Source organism: Malania oleifera, chromosome 3, assembly GCF_029873635.1.
Source record: "Malania oleifera isolate guangnan ecotype guangnan chromosome 3, ASM2987363v1, whole genome shotgun sequence".
Taxonomy (NCBI): Eukaryota; Viridiplantae; Streptophyta; class Magnoliopsida; order Santalales; family Ximeniaceae; genus Malania; species Malania oleifera.
Genome location: NC_080419.1, coordinates 29,449,554 through 29,475,825, shown reverse-complemented (window position 1 = coordinate 29,475,825; position 26,272 = coordinate 29,449,554). Strand labels below are relative to the sequence as shown.

The window sequence follows — 26,272 nt, the reverse complement described above, 5'->3', positions numbered from 1 at the left end:
TATATATGTTTCATGAAACTATTCATATAAAAGTTGTATATGCATGCACATTTCTCTGTATACTCTTTGTGAATATAAATCTATATCTGTATATTTTGTGTAATCTCATATACTGGAAAAACTATATAAACTGTATATACTGTCTATATCTGTGTATTCAGTATAGTATGATATTTTATAAAAGTTATATAAATTCCTTCATCACATAAAAATCTACTCAGGCCACGCAAGCATTTAAACTCATATTTTGTAAATACTGTATAATAAACTGGTATAAATATGTGACTATGAAATCTCTGATAGCATTATGAAAAATCCTAGTATAACATATTTCCCTTACCTTAATTCGGAAAAGCCCCTATAAAACTCTGGCTCTATACCCGCAGGGTTCCCAACTCAACATCCTGAAAACAAAATCTTCCAGAACAAAATATCAGTATTTTCTTACCTACAACATTTCTCATAACTGAGGGAAGGGAAAATACTGAATAAAATGTCTTACCCTGAGATTGGGACGAAATCCAACCCAACTTTTCCAACGATCAGCTCCGACAGACTTGCAAAGAACTTCGCTAGAAGCGTCGTGGTAGCCTCAGATCTTCGATTCGGCAAAAAACAGGCCCTGAAATGAAGAGAGAAGGAGAGAGAGTCGTAGGAGAGAGAGAGGGGGGCTAAAATGAGATAAAAATTCGGTTTTTCCTTATTTATAGGGCCAGATTCGTCGATGAGACACGTCATCTCATCGACGAGTCATTCATTAAATTCGTCGACGAAACCCTGTATTCGTCGACGAAATTCATAGTAGCCCATTCCTTGCTTGTTTCTCGTCGATGAAATCTTGCCTTCGTCGAAGAATTTCCTTATGCGCTCGTCAACGAACCCCTATATTCGTCGACGAGTCCTGGCAATTTCTTAAAATTATTATTATTATTATCTCTAGAATACGATGTCTTCGACGAAATCTACTGCCTCCTTCTATTTTTGTTTCCATTTTCCTCTCTCTTTAATATTTAAATATCAATATTTTCCAGGTCGTTACACATATACTTTCATATTTCATCTTTATATTCATACTCTTTCATTTCTCTTATCATATACATACTCTTTCGTTTCTCATATTCATATTCATTCTCTAGCCCATGAGTATCCACCAGCATATAGCATGACTCGTCTGTAACTCATGGCTATTCATTTCACTTTTTACTTTTCATAAACATTTCTTAACTCATGAGCATCCACCGGTATACAATACACGTTGCGTCTGTAGCTTATGGCTGCATATTATCGCGTCTGTAATGAGAAACCAACCTGTGGATATTTACATCGTCATGTATTCATCCCACATGACCGGGTTGTGCGGCCCAAAGGCTGGACCTAAGCGTGGTTGGCCTACCCGGTTAGATCAAAACAGGGAATGTGTCTATAGTATGATTGGCCTACCTAATCCTAGTCCAGTTCCCAGGGGGTAACACAATCCTTCATAGGCCCAATCAACTGTCTCGCCACACTCTGCATCAGACATGTGATTGCACTAAAACAATGCTAGCAACAGTACCGTGCTCTCAGAATAACTCTGGTCCATCAAGGTTATCGTTTCCACATCTCAGTGTTCATATTTCATTATGTCTGTATAATTCTTATCACATATATATCATCATTTCTGTATAATTCTCTATTCAACATTTTTGTACAAAACATCTTTATGTGTTTCACATATCATTATTTCAGTATAAAAGACATTTGTGCATTTCTCATTTCATCATTTCTGTAAAACATTTTTGTATATCTCATATATCATCATTTCCCAATAAAAACATATCTGTACATCATATTTCATCATTTCTTAGCAAAAGCACATCTGTATATAAATCTCATATCATCACGTATATATATATATATATATATATATATATATATATATATATATATATATATATACATAAAACATAACTAGGTTTCCCATATTTTCATATATGAATAAAAACATATTTGGGTATTTCATATTACCATATTTCAATATCAACCACGTTCCCAATAATAAAAATGTTATTTCATATTCCTCATGTCACACAATTTTTAACCGATAATCATAATACAATAAGCATAGCGAAAATATTCATTTCATAGTATTCCAAAACTATATACCATATTTTCATTTTCATATACGATAAATCAACCAGATCATTTCCTAAAAATATCTGTTATAATTTATTCCCCTTACCTGCTTATTGAGAGGGCTGCTAAAATCTCTAAATCCACGCTCGTGGCATTCAGAGTTCAAAACCTTGAAATCACATTTTCCTCAGTTCAATCAACTCAATCCTAGAAAAATAATCTCATTCACATTTCCAAAACTCATATACTCCAAATAACCAATTAAATTGTAAACCACTAATAATTCATCTCCCTTACCTCAACTTTGGGGTGGTGTCTGAAATGTCTAAATTGAAAATCTGCTCCGATTAACTCGCTCAGGGTCGCTCCTAGGATCCCGTGGTAGCTTTTGATCGTCAATTCGGGCTATAATTGGAGTGAAAATGAAGAGAGAAGGGAGAGGGTTTCGCAGGGTTCCGAGAGAAAGATTATTTTCGTTTAATAAAGAAAATGACTTGCAGGATTTCATTTATTCAGCACTCCTCAAAACCGTCAACGGTTTGGATTTTAACCCCCCTCCTTTTCACTGTTTTACCGTTTACCCGACTAGGGTAATACAAAACCGTCGACGGTTTTCTGGCCTCCCACCAAATCGTCAACGGTTTGGTTTACACCAAACCAAAAATCCTATTTTCTTTAATTATTTTTATTATTATATTTTTCCGGGTCTCTACACACCCAACATATTGCTCTTTCGCTTTCAACTGCTCTACACGTGGCAATTGAGCGAGACTTATCACTTAATAACAAGTTCGTGCACAATCACATGAAGGAGTCAATCCCGTGTATTTATTTAGTGGGTTTCGAGCATAAACACTTCATTATAATTTATTTGATATAACTAAGTGTAAATGTATTAAACCGAACTTTATCTTTATCCATTATATTTTCACCACATAACAAATCCTATGAAAAAAAAAAAAAAACTACTCATACAATAATTTTTTTTTTAAAAATCGAATATTAATAATACTCAAAATCATTATTGTATTTTCTTTCTCACAATCATACCCAAAACATAGGAAAATGATTTTCTTCGGATATATCTTTTCCTTTTCCTCATTGTTTGTTTCTCCATTCAAAAACAAAACTTCACAAATCTCTTGTCCAATATGGCCCGCTCAAAATGAGGAGACATTGAACATTCACCTGAAGAAACGGCCATGGAAGGTGCCATCTTTAAAGGCAGCCCTATCGTTTCAGTCAGAACTAATCAATACTCAGCAAAAAAAACCATTAGCATTTTTTACGTTTACTTCCTCTCCTCATTCTTCTCTAACCAACTTCCACCATCCTCACCTCCAATCTGCGTGTGAAGAAGGAAAGAGAATAAAAAATTGACAATTAAAACAAAAGACAAAGAAAATGAATGATCAAAGCCATCCCACGAGAGAAAATTTATTTTCTTACTGCAGCTTTCATGTGGGACATGATCAGAGTCTTGATCCAATGCAATAAGCCACAGAAGTGATCATTTTCTTCTTGTTCATTCATTTCTTTCTCTCAGTTTTGGTCCTTTCTCTCAATTTCCTCAGACGGGATTTCTCAATCAGCTATGAGCTCCAATTCCCACGTTTTGTTTTCTTTAATGTTCTTCTCTTTCTCTTGTAAGTTCTTGTATGTAGTAAGTGGCAGAAGCAGTCCCCGGTCGAACACTGATTTGTTCATCCTCGCCTGTGGCGATTCAAGCAGCAAAACAGATGCCAATGGCAGGAAATGGGTTCCGGATTCCGAGTACCTCACCTCCTCCTGCAATTCGATGTCGGCCACAGCCGAATCTCAAGACCCATCGCTGCCTTCTTCGGTCCCTTACATGTCTGCCAGAGTTTTCACATCTGAATGCACCTACAAGTTCTCTGTTTCTCCAGAGAAGCACCACTGGGTGAGGCTTCATTTCTACCCATCTTCTTACAGCAGTTTAGATCCTTTGGAGGCATACTTCTCAGTAACCGCAGGGGAGTTTACGCTCCTTAACAATTTCAGTGCTTCCATTACGGCCCAAGCTCTCACACAGGCCTACATAATTAGAGAATTCTCCTTGAAGCCCAGTCAATCTGGTTCTCTTATTCTCACATTCACCCCCTCATCAAAACAAAAGGGATCATATGCTTTTGTCAATGGCATTGAGATGGTTTCAGTGCCTGCAGATGTGTTTGAATCAGCACCTTTGGTTGGTTTCTCCGACCAGTCCGTGGATGTCAATGACTCCTCACTGCAGACTATGTTTAGGTTGAATATTGGTGGGAAATACATTCCTCCAAATAATGATTCTGGGCTTACCCGGACATGGTACGATGATTCGCCTTACTTGTTTGGTGCAGCCTTTGGGGTTACCTCTCAGGCTGCTAAGAATGTCACAATTAGATACCCTTCTGGCGTACCAGGGTACATTGCCCCGATTGATGTCTATAGCACAGCTAGATCGATGGGTCCTAATGCAAAAGTTAATGAGAACTATAATCTCACTTGGGTGTTTCAAGTTGATGCAAATTTCACTTACCTTGTTAGGTTCCATTTTTGTGATTTCCAACTCACCAAGGTCAACCAGAGAGCATTTGATATCTATATCAACAATCAGACAGCGCAGGCAGCTGCTGATGTGATTGCGTGGTCGGGATCGAAAGGAGTGCCTGTGTACAAGGATTTTGCCACGCACACAAGCGATGGGCCTGGCAATGAAGAGCTATGGGTGGCCTTGCACCCTTCTGTATCGATGAAGCCAGAGTACTACGATGCAATCCTTAATGGGCTGGAGATATTTAAGCTGAATGATGCGGCTAGGAACTTGGCCGGCCCAAACCCAGTTCCTTCTCCCATGCTTCTTAAGGCAGTGTCTGATGAAAAAAAGGCATTTGCTCCATCAGAGTCCAATAATCAATCCAAACTGATCAGTGGCATTGCAGCCGGGATAGCTGGTTTGGTTTTGGTTGCTGCTATCTGCATTTTCATCCACCGCAGGAAGAAAATTGCTGATGGGTCTGAATGTGCAGCGAGTTGGCTGCCACTCTACGGTAACTCCCAAACATCGGCTTGCAAATCAACAATCTGCGGAAGAAGTGATGTAGGTAGGAGCCTTTCGTCTCAAGCTGCAGTCATGTGTAGGCATTTTACCTTGGCAGAAATAAAACAAGGTACGAAAAACTTCGATGAGTCACAGGTAATTGGGGTTGGAGGATTTGGGAAGGTCTATAAAGGCATTGTGGACAGAGGGACCAAAGTGGCCATTAAAAGATCAAACCCATGCTCGGAACAAGGTGTTAATGAATTCCAGACTGAGATTGACATGCTTTCAAAGCTAAGACATAGGCATTTGGTGTCTCTGATTGGGTGCTGTGAAGAAAATGGTGAGATGATCCTGGTTTATGATTTCATGGGCAATGGGACTCTAAGAGAGCACCTCTGCAAGAGCAACATGTCTCATTTGTCATGGAAGCAAAGGTTGGAAATTTGTATTGGTGCTGCAAGGGGACTTCACTACCTTCACACTGGTGCCAAGTACACCATCATTCACAGGGATGTAAAAACTACAAACATACTTTTGGATGAGAATTGGGTGGCAAAGGTTTCTGATTTTGGGCTCTCAAAAACGGGTCCCAATCTCGACCAAACGCATGTAAGTACAGTAGTGAAGGGAAGCTTTGGGTACTTGGATCCCGAGTACTTCCGAAGGCAGCAATTGACAGAAAAGTCTGATGTTTACTCTTTTGGGGTAGTCCTCTTTGAAGTCTTGTGTGCAAGACCAGCTCTTGATCCTAGCCTTCCAAAAGAACAAGTTAGCCTTGCAGATTGGGCGCGTCAATGCCAGAGGATGGGAGTTCTAGAGGAAATTATAGATCCGCATCTCCGGGGAAAGATCAATCCCAAGTGCCTGAATAAATTCGCTGAGACAGCTGAGAAGTGCTTGTCTGAGCATGGAATTGATCGCCCTTCAATGGGAGATGTGCTGTGGAATCTCGAGTTTGTGCTCCGGTTGCACAAAAACCCTGATGGAGAGGTCATGATTCCAGAAGATAAGGTGAATGCTGATTACACTATGCATAGAACTATGCTAACCATTGAAGAGGAGAGTACAGCGAGCGAGGAAACCGATGATGTAAATACAAGTGCAGCATTTTCCCAGCTAGTGGATTTCAAAGGGAGATAGGATTGAGACTTCTATTGTAGTTGTTGTTTTTTTTGGAAAGCGAATACCATGCATCCTTCTGTTTCTCTTTCTCCTTGGCCTTGCAGAGAGAAGAGGCTAATGAAAGTATTTGAAACCGATACTGTAAAGGCCTTAAGGTCTGCCTGCTGACTCGTTATGAAATGTGCATTTTCAGGATCCCCACTTCAGCTGTTTTCCTTTTAACACTGGTTTATGTGGAATAAAATGGAATGGAAATTTGACTAGAGAATATGAAGAAACGAGGTGACAAATTCAATTCCATTTTGTCCGATTTTTTTATAGCTACGAATTCTCATTTTGTCTCGGATATTAGCTTGGAGTTTTAACTCATCTAACAAAGACTGATTTTCTGCATCATCGGTTTTTTAGCTGATACAATCACTTTGGACATCTCTTACACTGCATTTTGGGGGAAGCTGAGAGATACGTGCATCCCAAAAAGAGAAAAATATTCTCTTTATAATTTAAGATGAGTCTTGTATTATAATTTTAGGCTTGTCTAGTCATGAAAAATGTATATATTTCATCCATTATAAGTTTAACGATAACTGTGATTCTGGTTCTTGAATTTTAATTTGTTGCATTCATTATCTCACCTACACATACAACCTATTATAGCATTATTGACCTTAAAGTGCACACATCTAACAAAAATTAAGATTTTTAGTAGCCCGACATCTAATCACACTTAATCAATAGAAAACTGCCAAAAGCATATGTCGAAAATACCTCAATTTGAGTTTGCAAACATTAAGATTTTTCACTAGATTGACCTCCTAATCATGTTGAGTTTGCAAAAACGTCTCAATTTTCTTACGTGTGTGCAATTTAGCACCTCATTATTATGAGTTACATAATCTTGACCTACTAGTTCGACAAATTAGAGTTTGAAAACGAAGTGTAATTTTCGTGATAGCTTAGGGACCATTGAAGCAGTTAAAAGGTAACATCATTTCCCAAATTGTTATACAAGTATTTCAAATTAAAATGAAGCTATATTTTGTACAATTATTCTAAACATACATACATATATATATGTATATATATATGTATATCCTTTCTCTATGTAATCCACGACTTTCATCCATCCTAAATGGAATCAAATCTTCATTTTTTTTAGTCGGTGCCCTTCAATTAAAGAATGGAATTGAGTAAAAATAAGTCAATAGGCTAGCGTAAGATTGATTTCTTGTTCAAGAATCCATTTAGGTGGGGTCCCCTTAGGTTCAATAACAACTTTTATCGTTTTTCCCGGAGTTGAGGAATTTATTCACTCTAATAGTAGGAAGGGATTTTTTATTTTTACTTGTACAAATTGTGTTTTGAACTTTTCCATGACAACTATGCTATATGATATGGGCTTGTGATGACATGGGCCCACCTGGTAGGGCACCAATGGGTGCAGGTGTGTGGATCCCCCGTGTCATCACGGCTTGCTTCACCCAACTTTTTTTTTTTTATAACAAACAATGCTCTAAATTTTTCAAGAATGTCACTCCAAAAATATACTCACTCTACTTTTTCGTATATTTAGCATAGATGGATTAAATGTATCTCTCTTTAAATTGTATTTTAAATATACGAAAGAGTAGAGTGAGTATATTTTTGGAGTGACATTCTTGAAAAATTTAGAGCATTGTTTGTTATAAAAAAGAAAAAGTTCGGTGAAGTAGGTCGTGATGACACGGGGGATCCACACACCTGCACCCATTGGTGCCCTATCACGTGGGTCCATGTCATCACGAGCCCATATCATATAGCATAGTTGTCATGGAAAAGTTTAAAACACAATTTGTACAAGTAAAAATAAAAAATCCCTTCCTACTATTAGAGTGAATAAATTCCTTAACTATGGGAAAAACGGTATAGTTGGTTATTGAACCCAAGGGCACCCTGCCTAAATGGATTCCTGAACAAGAAATCAATCTTACGCTAGCCTATTGACTTCTTTTTGCTCAATTATATTCTTTAATTGAAGGGCACCGAGTAAAAGAAATGAAGATTTGATTCCATTTAGGATGGATGAAAGTCGTGGATTACATAGAGAAAGGATAGTGCACTTATAAAACTATATATATATATATAGAATAATTGTACAAAATATAGCTTAATTTTAATTTGGAATACTTGTATACCTTTTAACTGCACCAATGGTCCCTAAGCTATCACGAAAATTACACTTCATTTTCAAACTCTAATTTGTTGAACTAGTAGGTCAAGATTATGTAACTCATAATAATGAGATGCTAAGTTGCACACATGTAAGAAAATTGAGGCGTTTTTACAAACTCAAACACTCACTCATATTATCTGATCCCACAACTATTTTCTTGAATCATAAAATGAGAAATATAATTTACATAGTTTAAATTTTTTCATAAATTATAAACAAGGGTAAAATAAGTTATTTATTTTTTAAATACTCAAATAATCTAATCATAAAACGAGTATATGATAAGAGAACATAAAATAAAATTTTGGATAAAGATTTAAATTTTTAAAGATAAGTTTTTAATAGCAGAAATTTCGATGTTTTATATGAAATTGTGAAACTTTTCCAAATTTAAAAATAAAAATTTAGGTTCGAAAATCCACATTCACGCAAAGAAAATGATATGGGCCCAATGGCCCAATCTAACAGATTCAAAATGTCAGGAGTTAGGGCACAGGCCCATTTTCGACTCTCGTGCCCGCAGCAACGTAAACGATAGGGGTCCAAATCCAACCGTATGTAATATATAGACCCCGCCATTGACGGATCCAACGGTCACGATCCCCCGACTAGATGGCTTCACCCAAAAGATCTTAGCCTCAGCCCACCACACGCTGACATCTCTCTGTCTCACTAGGGTTTATCAGTCTAGGGTTTTTGAGCCATCTCATATGCAGTAGCAGAAACCTAACAGAGCCCGAGTGGCTCTTAAATTTATTTATTTATTTTTCCTATGGAGGTTTTCTAGCCGGAGCTCCAATTGCCTTATTCTGGCTTGAGGATTCTGAACGAGATGGAGGACATTGGCGACGATTTTGGCGACATCTACGCTGATGTTGAAGCACAAGCAGCTTCTGCCGTCAATGGCGTGGCAGATTTCACTCGACTGTACATAGAACGGGAAGATGATGATGGTAATAATGATACTAATAATAACAGTAGTGATAGTGGCAATGATAGTGTCGCCAAGAGAGCTTGCTCCGCCGAGGGTTTGGGTTTGAAGAATGTCAAGTCGACCAGAGACGAGCCGGTTTGGTCCGATGATGATGGGCCGAGTCAAAATAAAAAAGCTTCGAGCTTGGAAGTGGACGGAAGTGATAGTGAGGACGATTTGAATATAGTTTTGAATGACGAGGATTGCGGGATGTTTTCCATCAACGGCGGAGCGAGCGTGAGGAGCGGAGGGAGTGACGAGGAGGATGGGGATGGTGGTCTTGTTGTTGGATTGGAGCAGGCGAATGCAAGTCATAGTGGTGAGAGAGGAAATGGACTAAAGGGTACATATCATCATTCGCAGTACAAGGTAGTGTCAATTGTAAATATTCTTCTGTTTCTTTGTTTATCGAAGTGACAGGACAGCTATGTATTTTGGTATTTGACAGAAAAATTAGAAAAAAGATTCATAAGTTCTGTTTATTATAGGAAGAGCCAATCTATTTTTTGAAAATAAAAGGCAAATAGGGGAAGAATCCAGAATCAAGAATCAAGCTATTGCCATAGTTTGTATGTTGGAAAATGCATCTTAATGCTTGGTTATCTTCTATGTTTTGCTAAATGGACTGTTATTAAGAAAGACACCAGAATCTAAGCAACCATCCTGGTCATCATTCAAAGTCCATACAGCTTGAGCTCGGAAGCGAAAAATGCAGGACTCACTAATATTTTTTCAAACTCAAGCAAAACAAATCAAGTGCACAATTCAACTGCCTATGCACATGATAAATACTTGAAAGACTGGAATGAATCAGGAACTTAATTTTCATTTGTCTGAGAAAGGTTTTCACCAGCATTTCTCCTGTCCTTTCTAGGATGAAGTGTGTACTTCTGTTCCTAAACATCCATCTTGGGATTTGAATCATTGTATTTAATAAAAAAAGACGTGTTTAGATGTTTGGTACTTTCGCTAGAATTTGAATGACCCTGATCCCATGTGCAAGATGTTTCTATTTTCTGCCATAACCCTGTTCAAGTTGATTGGCATCTAATTTGGAGGCTGCGTACACTCAATGGGGTCACTCAATTCTAATAGGGCTTCTGAACAAGCCCTATAGTTTCAGTTTGCAGATATTTTTGGGCATTTTTATGTTGGCAGGGCATTTGTGCCCTTATCCATATGAATCATGGTTATGCGGGCTTTTCTTGCGATTCCTTACTTTGATTGATGATATACTAATTAAAATACAAGTTCTTTGACTCAATGAATCCTTATTACGGTTTATGATTATGGTGCTCTTGTGTAGTACATACGACATCATGCAGCTGCATGCTCAAATGTTGCAAAAGCCAGCGGGACTGCTGGGTTGGCTTCATCCTCTCCGTTGTTTGCTAGAATTGATTGGGAAGATAATAGATGCAATCAACAGAAGGGCTTAGGTTCAGGTCACGGGGCCCATCTCTCTTCCAAAGCCGTTCCAGGTTTAGCTCAAAGTGGATACGGTTTCTCACTCCCATGGTATAGGTGGGCACATGTTGCGATTTTGATTGAACACAAAGCTAGTTTATTTAAGAGCAGCGCATGTTAAGTTCTCTACACCTTAAAATTTTAGTCATTATTAAATGGACAACCATCATATAGTGATGGTGGGGGTGGGGTTCACAGGTGCAGGTTTTTAAATTTCTCATTTTAATAATATCTGAAATTCCCTGATGATCTTAATTAATGCACATCCTATTGTTGCAGGACTATACTAGATGTAGATATTAACTCATTTGAGCAGAAGCCCTGGAGGAATCCTGGAGTGGATATAACAGACTTCTTCAATTTTGGTTTTGACGAGGAAAGTTGGAAAAGTTATTGTAATTATCTGGTATATAATAATACTGTTTCCTGTTTCTGTTGTTGCTCACTTGTTCTCATCACTTGTGTCCTAGGTTTGGTCTTCTGGCTCATGAACACACCCACCCACATGCAGAGGGAGAGAGAGAGGGGGAGGGAGAGGGGGAGCAGGGAGGGGAGAGAGGGAGTTGAAAGGTTACAAAATAGAAACCTACCTTATTCTGAGTCATGTACCAGGAACAAACACGGCAGCAAACAACCTTGCGGACCAGGATCCCAGTCCATGAATCTTCAAAAACCACTCAGGTTGATTGTTGAAAATTATTGTCAATACTCTTCATCTTTTAAGCGACGTCAACACCTTATAGAACGCTTTTAGGGTGTCTAAATTTTACAAAATAATATGTTTATGTTGAATAGGCTTACAAAGCTGGATTTGAGAATGAGAAAATACATCGAGAAGCTGTGGCAGGTGAGATTGCTCATGTTAGGCAGGCAGCTCCTCCTGGGTCAAAATATGACGACAAGGAAGTGAGGCAGCTGAGACTGGTATGTCCGCGTCAAGGAACTGATTTTTTTTTTCTCCTGCATCTCATATATAATATTCTAAATTTGTTTGATTTTGGTTATCTCATATCCGTCGTCATCTCTAAGTGAGTTGTTTTAAGTTTTTATGTTTGTAACTCTTGATTGTTTCAGCCAAAAGGCAGAGCCATTCAGGTTGAAGGCAGCTCCTGCGAGCGCCTACCATCTATGGATGTAAGGCGCCCGCGGAATCGGGATTCTGATGTTGTTATACAGGTAGGCATTTGCATTGACTATATTATAGTGTATTTTTGAAGCTTGATATACATTGCTAGCCCACAACCTAATAGCTTAAGCTTTTAGGTAAAGTGGTAATCTAGCATGGTATTAGAGCAGGTTACTAGGAGGCCTTTGGTTCTAGTCTCCTTGCCTGCGTTTATCGTGTGATGTTTAAAAAATTATTTGTTCTCAGTAATCGGTGTATTTATTGTGTATTTATCTTTCCACGTGCTGTTGGGCTGCACTTGTGGGGGAGTGTTAAAGCTTGATAGACATTGTTAGCCCACAACCTAATAGCTTAAGCTTTTACTAACATGTATAAACAGCAGTTAGCTATTTTCTTGCTTCATTATTTAATGTTTTGGTTTTGGATGGGGGCAGATTGCAGTGCAGGATACCATGGAGAATTCCTGTGGTTCTCAAAAGGGGGAAGGTGGCCACAGGGATGGCACTGTGCATGAATCATCTGAATATGAGGATTTTGACATGGATGATGATATGGACATACAGCGCTTTGGTAGTGCAAATGCCAAAGGACCGTCGGCAGAATCTCCAGACAGAAATGTGGACAGATTAGATTGGGCTGTTCTCAAAAGGTTTGCATCATATTTGATATTTGTGAAAATTTTTCTTATGTGTTCCTTTTGTTGTGTCTTAAAGGTGTACTGAACATCTGCAGAATCTAGGATTACTTTATATTGAAATTTGTGCATAGTTGTTGGGCCATGTCCATATCTTCAGATTATGCTTTTGCAAGGATGTTGCTATCAAAATCTTACATGGGTTGTGTTCTCGTGGATTCAGCAACTTGGGAATATTAGGGCCCGTTTGGTTAAGGTTTTCAAAAATGTGGGATACAAAGAACAACAAAATCCACATTTGAGAGTTTGAAAAACTGTTTCAGAAAATGTGCCCAAAAGCACCCTGAAAAGATACAGGTTTTCAGGAAACAATTTGAGGCCTTTTCCATGTTTTTGGATACAATTTTCTGGATACAATGAAAATACAAGGTATAGTTATAGCCCACTTTTTAATGATAATAATATTTATTATTTTTATTTTATCAACAAATTGCCACTTAGGTCAACCTTAATCAAATGCAATTCCACAATTTTCATTTCTGGAAACAATTTCAAAAACAACTAACCAAAAATGTTTTTGAGTATAAAAAACGCATGACACAATCCCTTGTTTTCATTTTCAAAAACAGTAATACAAAAACTCTTTTTTGGATCCTGAACCAAATGGGTGCTTAGGAATTAGAATTTTTTATGAGTATGTTTTATGAATTATGGCGAATGTAATTAAATTTATACTTCGATAATATACATCTTATGAATTAATGAATGGAATATGCTTGTTTGCATGCACTACATCTAATATGCATGCCGACCTTGTGCTTTTATTATATTATTGCTTAATTACTTCTCTTAGAGTATTTATTTATTTATATTTTTCCTTCTGGTTCTGTATAAGCATGTGGAAAGTTAGCTCTACTTCACTCTTTTGAAATGTCTGCATGACTGCATTAGATACCGCCTACTAATTCCTTTTTGTCACAAGGTGATAAATTACTTTCTATAGCATACTGGAGCACATAGTCTCTCTCTCCCTTTCTTTCTCTCCCCCTGGTTGTGTGCTTGGACGTGCATCAAATGCACACTTTAATTGTTCTTGGGCTTTGTACCTGGTTTTTGTGCTATACCTAATGCTTATGAATGAATGTTATATGTTCAATGGATGGATCATGTATCCTTGAGAGTGCGTTTGGTTTGCGGCATAAAAAATACTCCTATGGAATGACATTCTGGAAATCTAATTCCCAAGAATGGGATGCCAGCCTTGTGGGAATATTTTTGTTTGATTTACGTTGTAAGATTCTCAAGAATGTACACAACATTCCCATGTAAAAAATACTCCCATGAATGAATGTTATATGTTCAATGGATGGATCATGTATCCTTGAGATGGATCATGTATCCTTGAGAGCTTTTGGTTTGCGGTATAAAAAATACTCCCATGGAATGACATTCTGGAAATCTAATTCCCAAGAATGGGATGCCAGCCTTGTGGGAATATTTTTGTTTGATTTACATTGTAAGATTCTCAGGAATGTACACAACATTCCCATGTCAATGTTTGATTAAACATGAGAATTCTAGCAGACATCTCAAGAAGATGTATACCCTTGGCATGTGCATACCCAATATATGAAGAATAATTATATTTTCAACTCAATGAATTACTAAGAATATGTACTAAACTAAATTCATGTTGTAAAATTCTCAACAATCATAAATTTTTCATTTTTTTAAAAAATCAACACTTAAATAATCCAATTAGCTGAAATAATTGAGGTAATATAGTGTCTAAATATTAATAAATTAAATAATATTATTATTACACGACAATAATATTACTTATTTTATTAATAATCATTATTTTAAATATAATAATAGAATGTAATTATACTAGATTATAGGGGCATTGTTTTTCAACTCACCAAAACCATAGGAATGGGATTCTCATGAACCTTTGCCATGAGGGAGTAGGATGGGAATGAGATGCACATGTTTTGTGGGAATTTTCATTCCTAGAAATGTTAAAATGCCTGCCACATAGGATACCTGTGCCCAAACAAACATGGGAATGAGATGCCATTGGTATTTGCGCGTTGCTTGGTTGTTTATAATTGTAAAGTAAACCACTTCAACATGCAATGGATGATCCATCGGTTCTATTGTAAGGAACATATGAGCGGGCTAGGTTTAGGTTTTTTGAGTTGGACTTGTGTTGACCCATTTTCCTGCAGAATGTTATTGGGGATATTGTTGCCTGCCTGATTCTAGTAGTTGTGCAGATGGACAACTCCTTTTGAATGAACACTAGTTTGTGAAACATCTCTGCTCTTTGTATGCTACCTCTTTTGGTTGGGCACAGACATTCTGATGGCTATAGTTGTTCTTTGGTGCTGATTCGCTTTCCAAAATTTTGCTGTTTTGATGCAAAGATTTATTGATCATGATGGATTTATTATTTTATTATTATTTTTATTATTATTATTATTATTTGTGCTAGCTTATGAATTTGATCTGAGAATTTGTTTCCTTTGTTATGATTAGGTGCTCCCAGTCAGCAGCTGCATCAAACATAGTGGCTGAGGAATCTGGTAACTGTGGAAATGACCAAATATTTGATGCAGAATGCCGTCACTGTCAAAATAAGAATTTGCACACTTCAGATGGAAATGCTGAGGTGGTGGAAACACTAAATAGCATGAAGGAAGAGGTTGCGCGAGCTACATGCAACACAAATTCATGCATAATGGAAACAGAATCTTCACTTGGTGATGAGATTCAACAGAGCCCCTGTTCATCTAATCTTGGAAGTCAGTCTGATGCATCTGAGCATTGTGTTCATGCTGATCCTGAAGATACTCGGAATTCTATAGAAAGGCCATCTTCCAATTCTGTTATTGATCTGCAGGATTCAGTTTCATCTGACTACTATCTCACTAAGGATTTTAAAAGCAAAGGAGTCCATATGAAAACTGGTGATTATGTAGATTCTTTGAGATACAAAAAATTCAGTCAGGAGGAACGAGAGAGTCGCAGTAGAAGATTGCATCGCTTGGCTGAGTTGAAGTTCAACACCAATAATTATGATGACTCTCCCATCTCTGATATGGAGGGCCTATATGATGATAATAGGCATCTCTCATCAGTTGGTGGTAGGAGACGGAAGGAAGCACTGCGTGATTTGGGTTCTTATGATAGAGAAGATATCTCAAATCACTGGGAAGTAGAATCTGGCCCCCATTCTTGTTGTCAGAGGTTTTCTGACAATCATGTTCAAAGTGCTTATACAAAAAAAAATCGTAGGAAAGGTCATCTGAACTTTAGAGATGAGACAGGTCAATACTTTGGAAGGAGATGGGATGAAAGTGAATACTTTCTTGAAGAAAGAATCACTAGAGTGGACAAAAGAATAATGGAAGGGGATTGGTATCATCATGAAAGAGGAACAGCTAATGAGGACATGGACCATCATACTTATCAGGAGTCCAGGCAGGTAATTTCAAAGCAGTGCTCCTACACAGACAGAGAGAGGGGCACTCGATGGAGAAAGAAAAGTGATTACCATCAGTTTAGGAAAAGAAGTAGTAATGATGATCGATTGTTTGAGTGCAAGCATGCAGACGATTTCGTGCAAGAAAAATATGGTAAATCATACATTGAAAAGGAAAGGGATTTAATTGATGAAAAATATGGAAGGCATCTGGCATTTGCTGAGAGAGAAAACTTTGGCAGAAGGGAAAGATGTGGCAGCATTTCCTCTTTGGATTTGGATGATTCAATATTCTTGGAATTTGGGGACGAATACTGGCGGCACAGTGATTATCAATCCATGTCCTCTCGATCTTTCAGGGAGCCTCATTCTGCAAGTGGAGCTAGATGGCATGATATATCCCCTAGAAATGATTTGTATGACACAAGACTACCTGAAAGATATGGGAGACGTAGAAGACACATATGTGCTGAAAGATGCAGAGACAGTGGCTGTTTTGGTAGTCATAATGACTCTTATGAGAATGAAGATGGTATCATTTATCCTGATGATCAGGTTCATTTTGGGAAAAGAAGATACGACTTTCAATCTAAAGTATTGCACTGGAGTGAGGATCAATTGATCTGTAGGCATCAAGATGATGAATTGTTTGCCGAGGAGGAACCATTTTACTATGAAAGAATTTCTAGACATGAAAGGATTCATGGCAAACATGAATCTACCTATGATGGAATGCTTACTGCCGACAGGCAATTTGATCGGCATAGATGCAAAATGACAAGTGAAGGACGTAGTCGTAACTGTAGTAATAGAAGTTCTAATATTGTTCGTAGAGGTAAGCTTGAGCAGACAGTCTTGAGGTGCAGGAGTTCAGTTGACTTGGTTGTTGGGGAAGGAAAGGTAAAGTTGGGGAAACTGAGGTTAAAACCTTGTACCACTGTACCTGTATATATGAGTGTTCCACTTATGTTGAGTGAATCTTCTCTTATTTTGTTAATCTTATACGACTGCGTTGGTAGTTCTGGAATCTCATATTTTGAATGTGCTTTATTTTTCCATGTAACCTTCTTTGTGAGGCCTTTTTTATTATGGCTTCTCATGCTTGAGTGTCAATAATGGCCATTCAGATTAGTGACACCAGCTGCCCAGGTTCATCGTTCTAAACTGTGTAATTTTTTCAAATGTCTTTTTGGTCTTTAAAAACTACCTTCTAATGGTTGTTCTTTCACTTTCCAACCTGCTGCCTTTTGCTCAGGATCTGAATGTGTTGATTGAAACGCTCAAACTCTGAGCATGTTGTCTGAGATTAGGTTGTCTTTTTGTCTCATTGCTTCAGACTACATTCTTTTAGGCTCGTGTATCCTTTCTAATGTGTTCCCATGCATCATCGTTTTATGCTCCTTTCTGATGCAAGCGATGGCCTCTATTGCAATTTGCAGACCATATCTTATACAGCTTTCCCCCAGTATGTCCTCAGTTGGGGCCTATGCTGAACTTATCCTAATGTATTTATTATTTCTCTCTCTCTCTGTGGGGTATTACCATTTAACCAACTCAGTATCCTATCTCCAACTATGCAAATATTATGGAAACACAGAGAGAAACTGAAAGCACAATTGATAATATAGTCATCTTAAATTCTAGAAGAGTAATTGTGAAAAAAGCAAGCATATAATTTGGAATGTAGATTTCCTAGATATCATTTTTGCCAGTTATGGCTAAATCCTTCTTTGTTGATGAATTGTTTGAGCTGAACTTATTTGATGAATTTTATGAACTGAAGCTGTTCTTGGTGAGTGTTTGGTTTGTTTTTATAATTGCATTTTTTTTCTGCCCTGAATACATTTCTCGCAGCCCCAACACAAGTACTTAAATGTTTTCCTTAATTTGCAACAGCGCACCATTCTGTCTCTCTGGCCATCTCAAGTGCTTAATTTTTTTCCCTGAGCTGCAGGGTGTCTTAAATAATCATCATTTTCAACGGTTACATAACTATATAGCTTCAGTGTCTTTAATGTTTCTATTTCATCATGCCTGTTAAATTTTATTTTATTTTATTTTTTAAAAATTGTAATGAAATGTATCACTATGCAACAAATTGGCGTCAACCCATGTACAAAAACAGGTAATAGCTGAACCTGACAGGACTAAACAAATTCAACTGCCCAATTATGTCTGGCATAACACTTCCAGAGTCCTGGCACAAAAAGAATGTACACCAATATATCCTTCAATTTATGTACAGAGACTTCCTATCTCCTGAAATCTCTTCTTTTATGCTCCCTTTATAAGCACCAGAACAGGCATATAGAGGTGTCATTTTCCATGATTTCCCCCTAGCCACTTTCAATGTCGCTAGCTTTCTAGATCCATAATGTTCTGATATTGATGAGACCCACTGAGCTCTAAACTACTGCCACAGGAGCCCCCACGACTCCCAGGTTTTCAAGATGCGGAGGAGCAAAGATGTTCCATATACTTCGCACCCATGCTGCTTCCCAACTGAAAAAAAGACACTTTCCTGGCTACCACTGCTCTCCACACAACCTTCTAAGGGAAAAAGGTCTCAGTTCTCTCATTGGTGAGGCTGTGAAATGGTTTAACTTTGAAAAGGCGTAATTTTTTTTGCCTACTCTCCACTTCATTATATCCTCACCTAGTTGCCTCTGTCTGGTCTGAGATCATATATCCATTAGAGTTGTTATATCCTTCAGCTCTGTCATTTCCTGGTCTTCTGACATGCGGCTCCTTCTTCCCCTTTAACCAGGACACCTGTAACTAACTCAAATTTATTTGTGGCAATATTATATAAGGCTGGTTAAGTATCTTTCAGAGCCTCACTCCCACACCACATATCCAATCAAAATCTTGTGCGATTGCCATTTCCACTCTGGAACCTATTACTTTGAGGATTGCAGCTTTCTCTCAAGATTTCTTTCCAAAGGCCAGTTCCACAAGTAATATTATAACCTCTTTAGGGAACCACCAGTTGCCTGTCTAGCCAAAAATAAGTAGAGATTGATCAAGATACTCTTCATGAGGGCGATCTTCCCTCTTTGGAGAGATGGTGCTCTTTCCAAACAGCCAACTTTCACTCAAACCATTACACAACCCCATCCCACATCTTTGGATTTAAAAGAGGACCAGTGCCACTCCCAAGTGTTGAGCTGGGAGCCTCCCAATGTTACACCTTAGAACAGAAGCAAGGCTCTTTCTGTTCTTAAAGCCAGTATTAGTATGAATTTTTTTTTACTTTATTAGACAGAATCAACTAGTCTTGCTGTTCTTTATAAGAGTAGATTCTGTGAAGCATTTATTAATCATCTTAATGTAAATTGTTTTAAGTTGACTGCGTTATTTTTTAGTTTCTTTTAGATTTCAGTCCCCCTTTGTTTTGGGGTGTGGTACAAGTTCATAGGTATTTGGTACATTCCTCCCAATGTTACACCTTAGAACAGAAGCAAGGCTCTTTCTGTTCTTAAAGCCAGTATTTAGTATGAATTTTTTTTTACTTTATTAGACAGAATCAACTAGTCTTGGTGTTCTTTATAAGAGTAGATTATGTGAAGCATTTATTAATCATCTTAAGGTAAATTGTTTTAAGTTGACTGCTTTATTTTTTAGTTTCTTTTAGATTTCAGTCCCCCTTTGTTTTGGGGTGTGGTACAAGTTCATAGGTATTTGGTACATTCCTGAAACAGATCTGTAATTGAAAAAATATTGGGTATTAAAAATATATGAACCTTTACCATATGTTGTTCGGCTTCATATTATTGTGAGAGTGGGCTATCAGTGTGTATCTGATGTTTTTGGGCTCCTAGGGACTTATTCCGGTTATAGTATCAAATTACTGAGAAACATAGGGCATCAATGCTTGTTAATTTTGCAGGTAACAAAACCTTTTCCATGAAGTTTTTTATACAATTTCTTAAGTTTTTATTGTATGGTTATGACACCCTATTATTCTGATGGGATAATGGGATGCCTGTTTATTTTAATTTTATTTTTTAAATTTTCAATTAGTTAAAATTGATCCCTGGATCGATCTTGGAAACAGTGAATAAATTGGGAATTGAAGAATGCAGAATACAGTGAATTATGTAGTCTGGGAAGAATTTCACTTCCTTTGCTGTAGGTTTGGCTGAAACACCAGTGACTCCTCAATATAATTATCTTCATGTTTACAGATTTTGAAACTTTGAGAAGTCAAAACAGTACATCAAATTTTGTAGTTAAAATTTTGGATTCGTTTCATGATTCTCAATTGTAAGTTATTAGGGTTCAAATCGTTTGGTTTGCATTGAAAGCATATATTTTGTCTGGAAATGGTTAAGGGTAAGAGTTTTTCTCTCTTAATTTATGAGCTGTTTTCATATGTTTTTGGTTGAACTTTTTGAAACTTTATATTCTGGTAAAATAATATTTTAGTTGTAGAATGTTTTTGCTTCTGGACGTAAAGCAAATTCATGTCTCTTTCTAAAATTGAAGTAGTAGTCTAATTTGAATTTTTTGAGCATAAATGACCACAAGTTTTTGGTTGTAATGGAGCTTGATGCTGATCACAAAATTCTGATGAATTTCTCTATTCTGTAGTTCTTGATTATTCAATTTCAGCATGGTTCGATGCCCCTAACTGGTGAGTGTTCAAATATTGGTGAAACGTATATCCTTGATGCAGAAGAAAAGTTGTTATTCTCCTTATCATTGTATGTTATTACAGACATGTCTGCCATGTATGCTGTGTGGGAATCATCTGCCTTAGTAGAGAATGTACTCAGTCCAGCAAACTATGGTTGGAACTGTAGCATCTTACCTAGAAAATGATTTCTTCAATTTTTTAATGATCATATTTTGATGCCATGGATGTAATGTTGTTTTTTTTTTCTTTTCTTTTTTCTTTAATTTTCCTGAGGTTTCATTCCTTCTGTGTTCCCCTCTTCTCTCCCTTCACCACAACCTCCTCCTCCTCTGTCTGTCTTCATCATCATCATCATCATCATCATCATCAACATCTTCTTCATCTTCTTCTTCCTCCACCTCCTCCTCCTCCTGCTCCTCTTCTTCTAAAAAAAGTATCATATCATGCCACATAGAAATCATATTATATTTCCCTTTCTGTAAGGCTTATTGTTTTAAATGATTTGTCCCTTTTGAATTATGAATTTATATTTCCTTCATTAATCACTTATGGCCAATGATTTACCTAAGAGACGAGCAATATGATGCATGATACATTGTTGCATCTAATTTTTCCCCCAAATTTTATTCATTCAAATGTTTCTTTTTACTCTTTTTTGGGTTGTCATTGACTTCTGTATGACCTACTATTAAAAATAAAGAAATTTCAGGGAAAATGTTCCCTTTTCTTGCATTTAAACATTCGGAGACTTCCTATATGATGTTTGCATGCCGTATAATTTCTTAAATGAGCAATTATTGTCCCTAGTAGTTTTGCAATTTTATATGGTGATTCTTTAGATTGAGGAAAAATTCTAAATATGGTTGGCTAGATTTTATTTCTATTGATATTACTTTTTCTATGTGCTCTTTGTTTGTTTGTTTTTTTTTTTTTTTTTTTTAATTTCTTTCCTTATCGTTTGGGAGAGTATGGATGGAAGGGAGATAGGATCTCATGCGCGGATCTTCTATCATTTATATGAAGGATAGCATTCAAATCCTTGCCAATTTGTTTACCAACAGTTCAGAACAAGAATTCCTTATTTCTTGATTTGCTAGTTTCATTGTTTGATCTTTTTATGAATTCAATATTCAAAGTCCTTTAAATTTTATCTTCACCACAGTATTCTAAGGTTCCAAATGGTCCTTCAATTTTTGGTTTCAGGGAACTGGTCAACTCAACCTATCATTTGTGATATTTTCTGGATACTTCAGGATATGGAGGGACAGAAGTAGTTTGTTTTTTGTTTTATTTTCATAAAGTCTCGGTTGAGCCAGAAAAAAAAGCTTCTAAGTTTCCTTATCCTTTAATATAGGTAGTTCAATAATTCCACTTAAGAGGAGGATGGTTTTCCCTCAAGAATGAGAATTTTATCAGGAAAGCTTTGGAGATTAACATAGTTCCCACTAGAAGGTGGCATTTGAGTTTTTGAAAGAGTGCATGCATTATGGTGGGAGGTATTTTTTTTTTGGTGAGAAATCAAAGTGATCAAGATCCAATGATTGAAAATTTTGAGAAAATTCTGGCAGGTTTTAAAGGGCAGTTACTTTCAATGTGTCAAAAGATGATTTTAAGTAAAAATATATTGTCCAATTTATTACTAATTTACGTTTTGTTTATTTTCAATCTGTTTGTCTAGCTGTGGCAGCAATCGATCTTTGTGGCAGGGTATTGCTCAAGTCACAGTTGAAGTGTGGTGCTTGGGTTGCTGTAATATGGGGGATTGACAATGTCGCTAGTAGCTATAGTTTTTGGTGCATCTGCAGGGCGCCCAATCATACACTAGTACCCTTATACACTATCCCTCTAGCGTAGATGACACTTTCAGTTACCATTTGGCAAGATGTGGAACTTCGCTTGTCCAATGGGAGATTTGGGAGTTTCAGATCTGCAGGTGTGAACAAAGGCTATTCTTGGCAAAGGTTTGGAGATTTCTCAAGTTCAATTTATAGTTGAAAGTGATAGGAGCTAAATGTGGGGAAAGACATAATGAATGGGTGGTTTGGGTTAACAGGAGACTTGGTGAGGGCAGTCCTTTGAGTGTATATTTTGGCAAGATGTCTGGTATGGCAAGACCCCCCTATAAAGCCAATTTCCAAGGCTTTTTATGTTGCCCTTTACCCAAGATGGATTTGTAATTAACTGTTATGCCAAGGAGGGAGATCAAATGAGATGGGACTTGTGCACCAATAGAAATTGGGAGAGGGGAAAGACTGGAGGATTGCTTTTGTCTCATGAAGGCACTGTTAGATAAAGGGGTGAATGGAAGGGGAGAAGACGAGGCTTCTGGTTTATGCTATTCTTGGAGTTAAATGGGTCGTGGCAGATGGAGATGGGGTTAGAGCCACAGCCCTGGAGGAGGTCCTTCCGCAAGAAAAGAAAATAGAGATCAGGATCTGTTGAGTTGCTATTCATCAAGCAGTGCTTAAAATTTTTTGGAGTGAGGGACGCTAAAAGCTAGAGCTTCATAGGAGTTGAAGATCCATTGAAAATAGTGAAACAGAAGTAGCTGTCTATTTTGTATTTTTGGATGAATGGCTCTTGCTGTAGCAACTTTGTTTCCTCAGTTGACTTTGTAAAGAGTGCTTGGTTTAAATACTATTATTGTGATGATGAGTTTCAAAAGCTCTTTGTTTTTCTCTTGTACTGGGGTGACTACCCCCAAGGAAAGGGATGGACCTGGAATCTTGATATTTGTATGTGAAGAGTCTCTGACAGTGTTAAGCTATTTGGTTAGAAATTGAGATGAGTCCATGGCAGGTAGTTTCCCACAGATATAGAAAGCAACTCATTCCCTTTTGTTTGAGATTGGTAGTGTAAACAGTTATCTAATGGATTTTTTAGTTCTGATTTCAACAAACCTGCTCATGTAGTCATATAGGATTTATTATTATTGTTGTTGTTTTAGGGGGTGGGGATAGAAATTTTTCGATTGAAGGACGGAAAGAGTTCACTCTTCCAAACAATTAGATTGGTGTCCTTTCCTAGAGTTTGTGGCTTAGTTATTGAACTGATGATAGGATCCTAATCTTGTACTCTATTCAAGATCCTAGTTCAGAAATCAATTTTATCTTATTTAAGACTTAAAAAGGTAAATTGATCATCCCTGTGCTCTAGCCATGGCTAATTGGTTGACATATACTGCAACATGACAATTTCACTAAAGTATTTTGTTCATCCTAACCGTGCAATAAGATAGCTTGAGGCATCTTAAAAAAGGTGCTTATTTATGCAATATTTTGGATATCCTGGCCATTCTTGGAAATATTTATAAGCCGACTGGTGTAGGATGGGTAGCGGGTATTTGGATGGATCATTTTGACCCAATTTGGAGGCCTATGGTCAAAGAATAGGGTAAGTGGTTTATTGGGTCCAAAACCCAAATGTGTTTTGTTGTTTATGTGTGTGATTTGCTTATGTTAGGATCATGTATGTTTATAATCCAGTATAGTTTTAGGGGTATGTGTGACACGTGTTTAGAAGCTTTCTTATAAATAGTGTGTGAAGCACGTTATAAGCAGTTATTGTTGAATTTGAATTGGAATTGAATGCCAGTTCCACCCTGTTACCTCCTCTCCTGCCTTTCCCTTCCTCTCTTCTGTTTCTTATAACTCTCCCATGGCTGCGGAACATTGATGCTGCCCCTGCATCACCAACACACCTTGAATGGTTTATTACACTTTTTAATTGATGCGATCAGTTTTTTCTTCATAATTCATCTACTGCATGTTATGTTTTCTTGAACCTGTTTATTTTTTCCTGATGATAAGTTTAATTTCTCCTTTGTTGCTATAATGTGACATTTCTTTGTGGCGATGCAATCTGCAGTCCTCTGGGAGGTGCTTCAAACCTGAAAGTGTAATGTGCTGTGGCAAGCTTCAAAAAGTTGAAAGCAAGAATGATAGGGAGCAGGCTATCAAGGATTTTGATAAATCTCGCACGGGCACGACAGCCGAACCCAGCATCACTGAAATTGGAAATGACCAGAATGGTGAGAAATGGCTTGATAAATTTACTGTTTCTGAGCACAATGATGCTTTGGACATTGAGGAGGGTCAGATAGTACCGGAAGGACCAGACAGGGTTGTTCATATATTAAAAGAATCAGATACCGGTTTTCTCTTTGAAAAGAAATGCTGTTTTGAAACTGCATCCCAGACCAGTAGTGTTAAAAAGAACATGATGCATAGTGAAAGTGCTGGAAATGCGGACAAGGTTGTTCGAGGAATTGACAACCGCCGTATTCTGGATGTGCTAGCAAAGATGGAAAAAAGAAGGGAGCGCTTTAAGGATCCCATCGCGGCCAAAAAGGTGCCAGACAAGGGTTCCATGCCTCAAGTTGATCCAGTAGTTGAACCAGCCGAAAATAAGCAGCAAAGGCCTGCACGAAAAAGGCGGTGGGGTGGTAGCTAGAATTCCCTGAATTACTATGCTTCACTCCATATTAGATGCATTTGCTCTTTGGATCTTCAATGGAGCAACTTGGATTCAATACGAGCCACAATGGTGGAAACCCAAGTCCAAAATTGATGGTGAAGGGAGCTGGTCGAACATTTTTTTCCCTCTCCAGGAAAATGGAGGGAGGGTTGTTTTCCAGTGTTCAGCTATTCGTTTGTAATAAAATTGTGTGGGGCTGGTATGACGTAGGCGAACATTCATGACTCGATATTGGTTGTTCCTGCCCCTACTGATGGTGTTCGTAATACTGTTACTGATTTTACCAAGGCTATAAAAAATCAGCACAATGGAAGTTCCTTAGATCGGTTTGCTTTTTCGCCCAATAAGAACATTTAGTGCTGTGATATCGTGGGTGGTGAAACTGCTCAAGTTCATGTTATTACTCCCATCATGTTTGAGGATTCACTGGAAATGTATTCATACATGGCACGTTTTTATGCAGCCAAAGCATGAATTATTCTTCTGAAAATATATTTCCTTCTGTCAAACTTGCAGTTACTTGCACATTACTACAGGGGAAAAAAAAAAGAAAAGGAAACCCTAGATCTAGAATGATGTTTTTGGATTTGAATTTGTTTTGGATTGTGGCCTCAGATGGAATGATGTTTTTGGATATGAAGTTGTGGGAGTTTATACCTACATGGCAGGTTTTTAAGCGGCCAAAGCATGACAGTTTTGGAAACATTTCCTTGAGAACTTGCAGCTACTTGTACTTCATACTACAAAGGGTTTGGGGAGGGGGGGGGGGGGGGGGGGGGGGGGTGCGTGGTGGTTGCGCTTTTGCTTTTTTGTTTTTGTTTTTTGTTTTTTCTTTTTTCTGTGCAGTTATATGGAACTAGCTGATGAAAATAGTTTTTATTTACATTGGATATCCAGCTTTCTAAGGTTCTGCTTTGATCCAATAGCAACTAAATCTAAGGGTTTTTTAAAGTCTTCACATTTTTTTTAAAAAAAATA

General features: G+C 37.5%; 2 protein-coding genes across 2 annotated transcripts; both read left to right on the top strand.

The window, feature by feature from the left end:
* Positions 1-3,398: 3,398 nt before the first annotated feature.
* On the top strand, positions 3,399-6,543 carry LOC131151822 (receptor-like protein kinase ANXUR2). Its single transcript, XM_058103244.1, has one exon. The coding sequence runs from the start codon at positions 3,710-3,712 to the stop codon at positions 6,296-6,298; it is 2,589 nt and encodes an 862-aa protein (XP_057959227.1). The 5' UTR covers positions 3,399-3,709; the 3' UTR covers positions 6,299-6,543.
* Positions 6,544-9,140: 2,597 nt separating this feature from the next.
* On the top strand, positions 9,141-25,954 carry LOC131151821 (FIP1[III]-like protein). Its single transcript, XM_058103243.1, has 9 exons — positions 9,141-9,834; positions 10,772-10,989; positions 11,212-11,338; positions 11,545-11,613; positions 11,728-11,856; positions 12,007-12,108; positions 12,493-12,707; positions 15,234-17,079; positions 24,686-25,954. The coding sequence occupies exons 1-9, from the start codon at positions 9,325-9,327 to the stop codon at positions 25,268-25,270; spliced, it is 3,801 nt and encodes a 1,266-aa protein (XP_057959226.1). The 5' UTR covers positions 9,141-9,324; the 3' UTR covers positions 25,271-25,954.
* Positions 25,955-26,272: the final 318 nt, after the last annotated feature.